This window comes from Mastigoproctus giganteus, chromosome 7, assembly GCF_048544385.1.
Source record: "Mastigoproctus giganteus isolate SK-2022 chromosome 7, ASM4854438v1, whole genome shotgun sequence".
NCBI lineage: Eukaryota > Metazoa > Arthropoda > Arachnida > Uropygi > Thelyphonidae > Mastigoproctus > Mastigoproctus giganteus.
This window is the reverse complement of record NC_143581.1, coordinates 102,677,247-102,687,291: the sequence shown is the minus strand read 5'-3', so window position 1 is coordinate 102,687,291 and position 10,045 is coordinate 102,677,247. Positions and strand designations below refer to the sequence as shown.

General features: G+C 37.7%; 1 protein-coding gene across 3 annotated transcripts in view; it reads right to left on the bottom strand.

The window, feature by feature from the left end:
- The window catches only part of LOC150083113 (uncharacterized), an 87,311-nt gene extending 78,683 nt beyond the window's left edge, over positions 1 to 8,628 (bottom strand). The window contains exon 1 of one of the 3 annotated variants that reach the window (XM_090377804.1): positions 8,511 to 8,628. Coding sequence is in view for 1 of the 3 variants with exons in the window: in XM_090377803.1 (XP_090233929.1) it covers positions 6,728 to 6,734 (7 nt within the window). In the remaining 2 variants the exon portion in view is untranslated. Of the gene's footprint in view, positions 1 to 6,727; positions 6,803 to 8,510 lie in introns of those variants that run through there. The other 2 variants (XM_090377806.1, XM_090377803.1) reach the window with 2 other exon arrangements.
- Positions 8,629 to 10,045: the final 1,417 nt, after the last annotated feature.

The window sequence follows — 10,045 nt, the reverse complement described above, 5'->3', positions numbered from 1 at the left end:
TTAAGCATGTTCAAACCATTCAAGACTTTATACACCTAAATCAGATCACCTCACAGGTGCCTAGTCTCCAGAAGCTGTAATTTGCAAACTTGGGCCTTTCTTCATAAGAGCAACTCTTTGTTCCATTCACTAATCTTGTTGCCCTTCTCTGTACTAATTCCAAAAGCTCTACATCCTTCTTTAAAATTAGGCCTCCAAACCTGTATACAGTACTCAAGGTGTGGCCTCACCATTGCCTTATAAAAGAAGTTAATCACCTCCTTATCCCTGATAGAAAAATTCCTGTATATCATTGACAAGACACCATGAGCTCCTCTTGCAGACCGTCTGCACTATTCAGAAAACTTCATATCTGTCTGGACAATTATTCCCAGGTACTTTTCATTCTCTACCACTATCAGCATAGTACCACAGAGTTGATTTACTCTGCGGTTACTGCTTCCCATATGTAGTACTTTACATTTGTCAATGTTAAACTTCATTTGCCACCTCTCAGCCCATCTACTCAACTTTTCTAGATCCCATTGCAGCAGTGTATTGTCATTAGTGTCCTTAACAACCTTGCCAACCTTCGTATCGTCTGCAAACTTGGACATTAAGCATGATATACCATCATCAATATCATTTATAAATACAGAAAACAAAAATGGACAAAACACTGAACCCTGAGAGCCTCCACTAATAACATTAGTCCACGATGAGCAGTGTCCAGTGATTACCACTCTCTGTCTTCCCCCACTCAACCATCCCTTTATCCATAGCAGCAATTAACCTCCAATGCCACGCTGCTCCGATTTGTGCAGCAGTCTTCCATGTGCAACAGTATCAAAAGCCTTTCTAAAATCCAAATATATGATATCAAAGTTATTCCCTGCATCCAGTTCCTTTGTCAGCACATCATAGTATCCAATCAAATTGGTCAAGCAAAACTTTGCCTTAACAAAACCATTCTGTCCCCGAGCTATAACTGAAGTCTTGTCTAAATGATCCTGCAGTGCTTCTTTAACCAGTGTCTACATTAATTTTCCTGGAACAGAAGTTAAACTAACAGGGCCATAATTACTTGTGTCGCCCTTTGATCCTCCTTTGTCAATTGGGGTCACAATTACACATCTCCAGTCCATACGTACTTCCCCTGAGTGCCAGGAAGCTCTCATAATTATGGCTAAGGCTTTGCTTACTTCCTTTGCTGCCTCCTTTAATATAACTGGATAGATCCCATCCACCCCAGGTGCCTTTCTTGTGTTTATCTTCAACAATTTCTCCTCCACTTTACTCTGAGTTATTACAAGATTATCTAGCTTACTGCCAGAGTTGAATACACTTCTGGCATTCCCCTAGCTGAATAACTCCTCATGTGTGAATGTCGATGCAAAATATTCATTTAGTTTGTGAGTTACCTGAGCAAGATCATCAATAGTTGAACCATCGATATCAATTGGAGCAATCTGATTCATCCTCTTCCTTCTAGAGTTTACATAAGTAAAAAACTCTTGGCTGTTTTTCTTTGCATCCCTTGCCAAAGATTTCTCGTAATCTGCCTTCGCCTGCCTAACCTCCTTTGTAACTTGGTTACAGATCAACTTGTATCTATCATAGGCTTCTGTCACGTGTTAATTTATATGTATCCCATGCATTTTTCTTCTCTACCATATGTCATTAGTTCATCTGACATCCATTTAGGACTAAATTTTGAACAATATTTCTTTGTTGGTACGAAAAGCCTAGTAGCTTCCAAGATTAATTCTTTGAATGCTTCCCATTTTGAATTTGCTGTTGGTAATATCATCAGTTGGTCACACCGTATAGAATTTAAATACTGTCTCAGACTACCACAGTCACCTATACGAAAGCAAAAACTCTTCCCTTTACCCTTGATGGTAGTTACTTCTTTGAGTAAATCCCACTTCAGAACACGGTGATCACTGCTACCTAGTGGTTCTTTTATCTGCAGATTCTTAATGCATGAAGAATCACTATTGATAATGAGATCAAGAGTATTACTCCCTCTAGTTGCCTCCCAAACATGCTGCTGTAGAAAACAATCATCCAATAAATCCACAAAAGCCTTGCTAGTGTGTGAGTGACCAACCCACAAATTCCAGTCAATCTCTGGGAAATTAAAATCCCCCATTATAAGACTCTCTGATTTACTGGCCCACTCTATTTCCTTGTTAAGTTTCTTATTATACTCAGTCATTAGGCCTATAACACACTCCTACTCTCAATTTTTATCTCCCAGTGCTTATGTCACACCAAACTGACTCGACATTGCACTGTCCAGCGATGTCGACTGGCTGCACTTACTTGGATTTTATGTGTTTCTTAACTAATAGCATAACCCCTCCTCCCTTCCTATCCTGTCATTCCTCCTGTACACATCGTATTCCCCAAATTCCAGTTCTGCATTCCTTATATTTGTGTGACATCACGTCTCTGATATCCCAACAATATCTTGCCTTTGATGTATTGAACAGCATTTCAAGCTCATTGAATTTATTAACTATACTCGTAGCTTTGGTGTACATGGAAGTATACATGCATGTGTTCCTACTCTTAATTACCCTAACACAACCCATGTGTTTACTTGTACTGCAATGACTCCCAGCAGTCTCTGAAATACCCTGCATCTAGTTTTCCAGGCTGCTGCTCATTCCAATAGAAGAAGTGCAAAAATCACTTTCACCTCTGCCAGTGGCTACTGTTAATCTATTAGTCCTTGTATCCCTCCCCAAGCTAGCAGTTTTCCAAACCACCTAACACTGCCTCGATAGCATCAGCAAATATTCTTGCACCCTTTCTATTTAAGTGTATCCCATCTCTGTAGAAGCATTCTCTCTCTCTCTCTTGTTATGTAATGGTATTGTCTAACTGCTATTTTGAAAAAAAAAGTAGAAGTTCATTGATAACATTTAATGGATTATGCTGTTTGAGTTTACCGATTCGTAGATGACAAATTAAACTGAGATATCATTTCCTAAAAAAAGACATTTAGTGTTTAATGAATTTATTTAACATTTATCTTGTTATTTATAAACTCATGCACAGCAACTTTCATCTACTTGTATTTATTAGCATTAGTAGAGGCATATGATGCAAGAAAGCAAGCTTATGCAACATAAGCCAAAAAAAAAAAAAAAAAATCCACTCCCATTTCACCCCTCCATTCATTTGAAATACCTGTCCAGCTGAGCCTTAAATTTATTTAGGCTATCAACTTCCACAACAAGGGATGGAAGTCTGTTCCACCAACCAACTACCCGCTGGCTAAAGGTAAATTTCCGCACATCGATCCTACATAATATAATTACCATGAGGGGTAAAGGAGAGAGTTTTTGCTTCCGTAAGGGCGAGTACAGTGGGCTCAGACAGTTTTTGAATTCTGTACAGTGGGATCAACTGACAATGTTACCAACAGTATATTCTAAGTGGGAAGCATTCAAGGAATTAATCGTGGATGCTATTAAAAGTTTTAAAGCTATTGAGAAATATTGTTCAAGGTTTAGGCCTAAATGGTTATCAAATGAACTAATGAGACTCGTGACAAAGAAGAAAATGCATGGGATGCATATAAATTATCAAGCGACTCAGAAGCCTATGGCAGATATAAGCTAGTCTGTAATCAGGTCAGGTCACAAAGGAGGTTAGGCAGGCGAAGGCAGATTACAAGAAATATTTGGCAAAAGATGCTAAGAAAAACAGCAAGGATTTCTTTACTTTTATAAAATCTAAAAGAAAGGGGATGAATCTGATTGGTCCACTTGATATCGATGGTTCCACTGTTGATGATCCTGCTCAGATAGCAAACAAACTGAATGAGTATTTTACATCTACATTCACACATGAGTTATTGAGGTTTTAAAATGGCAGAAGGTTATCAAATTGTAGCAGGGTGCTTAATGATTTTGTAATAACTGAGAGCAAAGTGGAGTAAAAATTTGTGAAGTTAAACATAAGAAAGAACCTGGGATGGATGGGATCTATCCAGTTATATTAAAGGAGGTGGCAAAGCAACTAAGCAAACCCTTAGCCATAATTATGGGAGCATCCTTGGACTCAGGGGACTGGAGATGTGAAAATGTATCTCCAATTCATAAAGGGGAGATCGAAGGGTGACATGAGTAATTACAGACCAGTTAGTTTAACTTCTGTTCCGGGTAAAATAATGGAGTCACTGGTTAAAGATGCATTGCAGGATCATCTAGACAAGACTGCAGCAATAATTCAGACAGCATGAGTTTGTTAAGGGAAAGTCTTGTCTGACAAATTTGATAGGATATTATGATGTGGTTACAAAGGAACTGGATGCAAAAAGTAATTTTGATATCATATATTTGGATTTTTGACACTGTTCCGCATGGAAGACTATTGTACAAATTGGAGCGGAATGGTATTAAGGGTGAGTTGCTACAATGGATAAAAGGATGGTTCAGTGGGAGAAGACAGGGTGGTAATTAATGGGTGCTGCTCTTCATGGACTAAGGTTATTAGTGGAGTCCCACACGGTTAGGTGTTGGGTCCTCTCTTGTTTTGTATATTTATCAATGATATTGATGAAGGTATATCAGGCTTAGTGTCGAAGTTTGCAGATGATACAAAGGTTGGCAGGGTTGTTAATGACAGTAATGGCAGTGTGCTACTGCAACAGGATCTAGATAATTTGGGCAGATGGGCTAAGAAGTGGCAACTGAAGTTTAACCTTGACAAATGCAAAGTACTGCATATGGGTAGAAGTAACCCCAGAGAAATGTACCAACTGTGTGGTACTACACTAAGGTGGTAGAAAATGAAAAAGACCTGGGAGTAATTGTGCAGTCAGATGTGAAGTTTTCTGAGCAATGCAGACAGGCTGCCAGGGGAGGTCATGGGGTTTTGTCAATGATTTATAGGAATTTTGCTAGCAGGGAAAAGGAAGTGATTGTCCCTCTGTAAGGCAATGGTCAAGCCATGCCTTGAGTACTGTGAACAGGTCTAGAGGCCTCATTTTAGGAAGGATGTAGATTTGCTTGAGTGTGTATACAGAGAAGGGTAACAAGATTGGTGAGGGGAATGAAGGGATCCTCTTACCACGAGAGGCTTAAGTTCTGCAAATTGCAGTGGCTGGAGACTAGGCACCTGCACAGTGATCTGATTGAAGTGTATAAGACCTTGAATGGGCTGAGCATTTGCCTTTAGCCAGCGGGTGGTTAATTGCTGAAACAAACTTCAATCTGTCGTTGTAGAAGTTGATAAGTTAAATAAATATAAGGAGGAACTGGACAGGCATTTGGAGGGAATGGTGTGAATTTTTTTTTTGCTGATGCTACATAAGCTCATACACTTGCTTTCTTGCATCACATGCCACTACTACCACTACTACTATCTGTCTTTCCTCAATTTGAATTTATGTCCTCTCAGATGATTATCCTGAGCAAGAGGAAGAATCCCATCAGCATTGAGCATGCTCAAACTATTCAAGGCTTTATACACCTCTACCAGATCACCTCGCCGGTACCTAGTCTCCAGACACTGTAATTTGCAAAACTTAAGCCTTTCTTCATAAGAGCAACCCTTTTTCCATTCACTAATCTTGTTGCCCTACTCTGTACTCGTTCCAGCAGTTCTACATCCTTCTTGAAATGAGGCCTCCAGACCTGTATCCAGTACTTAAAGTGTGGCCTGACCATTGCCTTATACAAGGGAATAATCACCTCCTTATCCCTGCTTGAAAAATTCCTGTATATCATTGACAAGACACCATGAGCTACTCTTGCCGCCCATCTGCACTGCTCAGCAAACTTCAAAACTGCCTGCACAATTACTCCCAGGTCCTTTTCATTCTCTTCCACTGTCAGTGTAGAACTACAGAGTTGATACGTTGCTCTGGGTTTACTGTTTCCCATATGTAGTACTTTACATTTGTTAATGTCAAACTTCATTTGCCACCTCTCAGCCCATCTGCTCAACCTTTCCAGATCCTGTTGCAGAAGCATACTGTCAGTAGTGTCCTTAACAACCCTGCCAATCGTTGTATTGTCTGCAAACTTGGACATTAAGCTTGATATACCATCAATCAATATCATTTATAAATACAGAAAACAACAATGGACCCAACACTGAACCCTGAAGGACTCCACTAATAACTTTAGTCCTAATAACATTAGTAATCTATTAGTCCTTGTACTCTCCCCAAAGACTGCCTTATCCATAGACCACCTAAAGAAAAATTAATTAGCAGAAATTATTTGACTTTTAAAAACCCATAGTTATTATATATTGTGGAATAAGTTGTCCAAGGTGCTTAAAATTTGGAACTTCAGTGAAACAACTGTGTAAAATATTTTTTTTATAGTTACAGTATATTTTTGGTAGGCAGAATAAATAATTTTATTTTAATTTTTATATTTAGAAGCATCAGTATATGAAATATTTGAATTAAAAAAAAAAAAAAAAATCTGCTAATACAGATAATATGACAAAGTGATTTTTAATTTTTTATTATTTTATAGTTTACTCTGATTGCTTTCACAGGTTCAGTTTCTTGGGTCTCAAAAATCAGCAAACACCAATAAAAACCTAGTTTTTTCCATTTATCATATGTAGCAACCCTGGCCACTCACAAGGGCTAACCGAATAGTACTGAATCCTAAATCAATGATTTTTACTCACATTTCCACGTAGATATAGTACTTTTTTGTAGTTACATCATAACTGAAAATTAAAATATTATTTAAAAAACCATAAGTACCTTTCATATTCAGTTGATGTAATCAATGGTGACAAAACATTCAGATGCTAACAACAGCAACACTCTGAAAAAATAGGGATGCTAATAGGTAAAATATACCATGCCTGATTATGCAGTGGTTTTACATGAAATGCAAGTGTGACTTATGTTTTTTCATTTGTCCCCTAAGTGGGACATAAAAAAAAAAATTTTTTAAAAAAATGCAGTTTATGGCAAAACACAAATTTAACAATGGACACCAGCTACTGAACTCCTTGCACCGGAAACCTCCATACCACACAGAATGGAACCAGATACTGCAATAATTCCCAGTGTCAATCACTAAACTATTGTACTGTCTTCTGTGGTTTATATTCTCTCAATTAGACTATAATTTTTTTTATAAACAGTAGTAGTTTCACTGTAGTTTCTAGTCTTGCTTCATGGTACTTACTGCATCTCTAACTGAGATGAAATAAGAAATCTGCATGGTACACTTGCAAAAACTAATCATTTTCTTCTAGAGGTGGACCAGCTAACAAATTTGTAAGATTGCAATATATATTCAATTTTAAAATTTGTGTAAAGAACATGTGACATTCCTTTCAAGGATAAAATCACAATTTGAATGGCAAAAATCATAAAGGAAAGTGTGCATGAACCAATGAACCGTTTTTTTTTTTCTTTTACCGATTGATTGCACTAGGCAGTCCCAGCCAGCTATCCTGCAATCCCCATCACCTGTTTACAATACTGTACAGATAACAGCAGACACAGCCACTAATTAATACCCACTCTCATAAGATTTTGAAATTCTGCAGTTCATGTACCCACTCCATTATAAGGGACTGAAGCCATTCAAGTTCATGTAATGTGAATTTAAAGTCCCTGCCACATAAAGTAGCTAGTGAAAAATTGCAGGTTACTTCTTGCAATCTCATTAATGTCCAGTCTCGACAAAAGTCTTTAATAAATGAAATATAATCTAGAAGACGGAATTCCATACCATGGAAGTATTCACATCAGTAAATTGCAGTCAGAAGACAGACAGACAGAGGTCTGATGCAAGTGCATTATCTATATAATCATTGCAATATGAGTAGTTAAACATTGACGTTTCCAATAAATCATTGAGTATGTTAACTTGAAAGACCAATCAGTGAAAATGTATACCCTAAAGCACCTATCCTTCTAGAGTACTATGACCAGAAAGACCACTCAGTGGGCTAACTGTGGATGGACTAGCCTATACATACTAGCCCTCTTGAATCATTAGAGATTGTCTTCCATCTCCCAAATAGCGGCGAGAAGAAGGCAGATTGACATGACTAACCCGCTGTGATTAGTGTTAGTTAGGGTGTTTATCCTCCCCCCCGCCGCTGTTTTAAAATTGGGAACCCGTTTTCCTATTTTAAAACAGCGGGAATGGGGAATAAACAAAAAAAAAAAAAAAAAAGCTGAAATTCAGAGTAATGCTAATTTTGTAACAAACAACTCTGAGAGTTACGTTCATTTTACCTGACTAACATTTCGAACTCATGAAAATCGGGTTTCTTGGAGTTCCTTACGAACACTAAATACAGCGGGTTAGCATGTCAATCACAGACATCTTCCTCTTCTTCTCACCACTATTTTGGAAGGGGACCCTGTACTAAAGTTTTACCCATTATTTATATCAAACATTATTAGATTTAACAGCCAATTTATATTGACTGTTAAATCTAATTGAAATACATCATACTTCACAAAAACGTATATATTCACTAAAAAGATCTAGGGTATGGGGCAACATATAATCACGTACCAAAAGAACAACAAAGTTCGTATCAAATACCAGTTTTTCTATGCTGGTTGACGACACAATTTAGTTTCAAGATGGCAAACATAGCAGTATCACTATTCAACAATGGTTAAACCTAAAACGTCACACCTAACTTTCAAAAAATGGCACTACACACTTACCACACGCCAATAGGTTTTTTATTCATTAATTATTATTTTATTTTTTTTTTTTTTCGTAGGAACATTACGCAGTTTATTATTCCCAAATCTATATCCAAATCAGATTAACATCAACTACTACTAATATTTCCTAAACAAATAGAACAGGGAACTTGACAATAATATAACTACAACTACAAATTACTTTACTAATCGGTGATACATAACAACCATCTAATTTGTATTAGCATTAGCAGAGGCATACGATGCAAGAAAGAAAGCTTATGCAGAATCAGACAAAAAAAAAAAAAAAAAAAAAGCCTCCCACTTCACTCATCTGTTCACTGCAAATACATACTTGTCCAGCTCAGCCTTAAATTAATTTAAGCTGTCAACTTCCACAAGGCATGGAAGTCTGTTCCAGCAATTGACTACCCGCAAGCACATCTATTCCACATATTTACTAATGTTTAGATTTCCTTTCTTTAGAAAATGTTTAGATTTTCCTTTGGTGACAATATCTGCATGAAGGCAACTAAATTAGTCACCTACATGATTTTTCAATTAACGTGTAACTTAAGTACTGCATATGGGCAGAAGTAACCCCAGAGAAACGTACCGAATGTGTGGTACTACGGTTAGAGTTATAGAAAATGAAAGACACCTGAGAGTAATTGTCTCGACAGATAGAACGTTTCCGAGCAGTGTAGACAGGCGCCAGAGCAGGTCATGGGGTGTTATTAATGATATACAGGAATTTTGCTAGTAAGGAAAAGGAGGTGGTTATCACTTTGTATAAGGTAATGGTCAGCTCATGGCTTGAGTACTGTGTACACGTCTGGAAGATTCATTTTAGGAAGATTATAGAGTTGCTTGAGCGAGTATAGAGAAGGACAACAAGATTGGTGAGGGGAACAAAGGAGTTCTCTTACCAAGAACGGCTTAAGTTTTGCAAATTCAGCAACTGAAGACTAGACACCTGCGACTCTGATTGAAGAGTTTAAGGCTTTGAATGGATTGAGCAGGCTCAATTCTGATGACATTCTTCCTCTTGCTCAGATTACTAATCTGAGGGGGCATAAATTCAAATTGAGGAAAGACAGTTGTAGAATAGATGTGCAGAAATTTGCCTTTCGCCAGTGAGTAGTTGATTGCTGAAACAAACTTCAGTCTGTTCTTGTGGAAGTTGGCAGCTTAAATAAATTCAAAGAGGAATTAGATAAACTTTCAGAGAGAATCGATGAGGGATGTATGAAATGTTTTTTTTTTTTTTTTTTTGGCTGAGGTTACATAACCCTAGGGGCTCACACCTGGTGAGTATGAGCTTGGCACACCCAGGGTCCTGAGCTGGATATCATCATTCTTCTCTTTACTTCGTGATTCCCCTCTCTCTCTCTC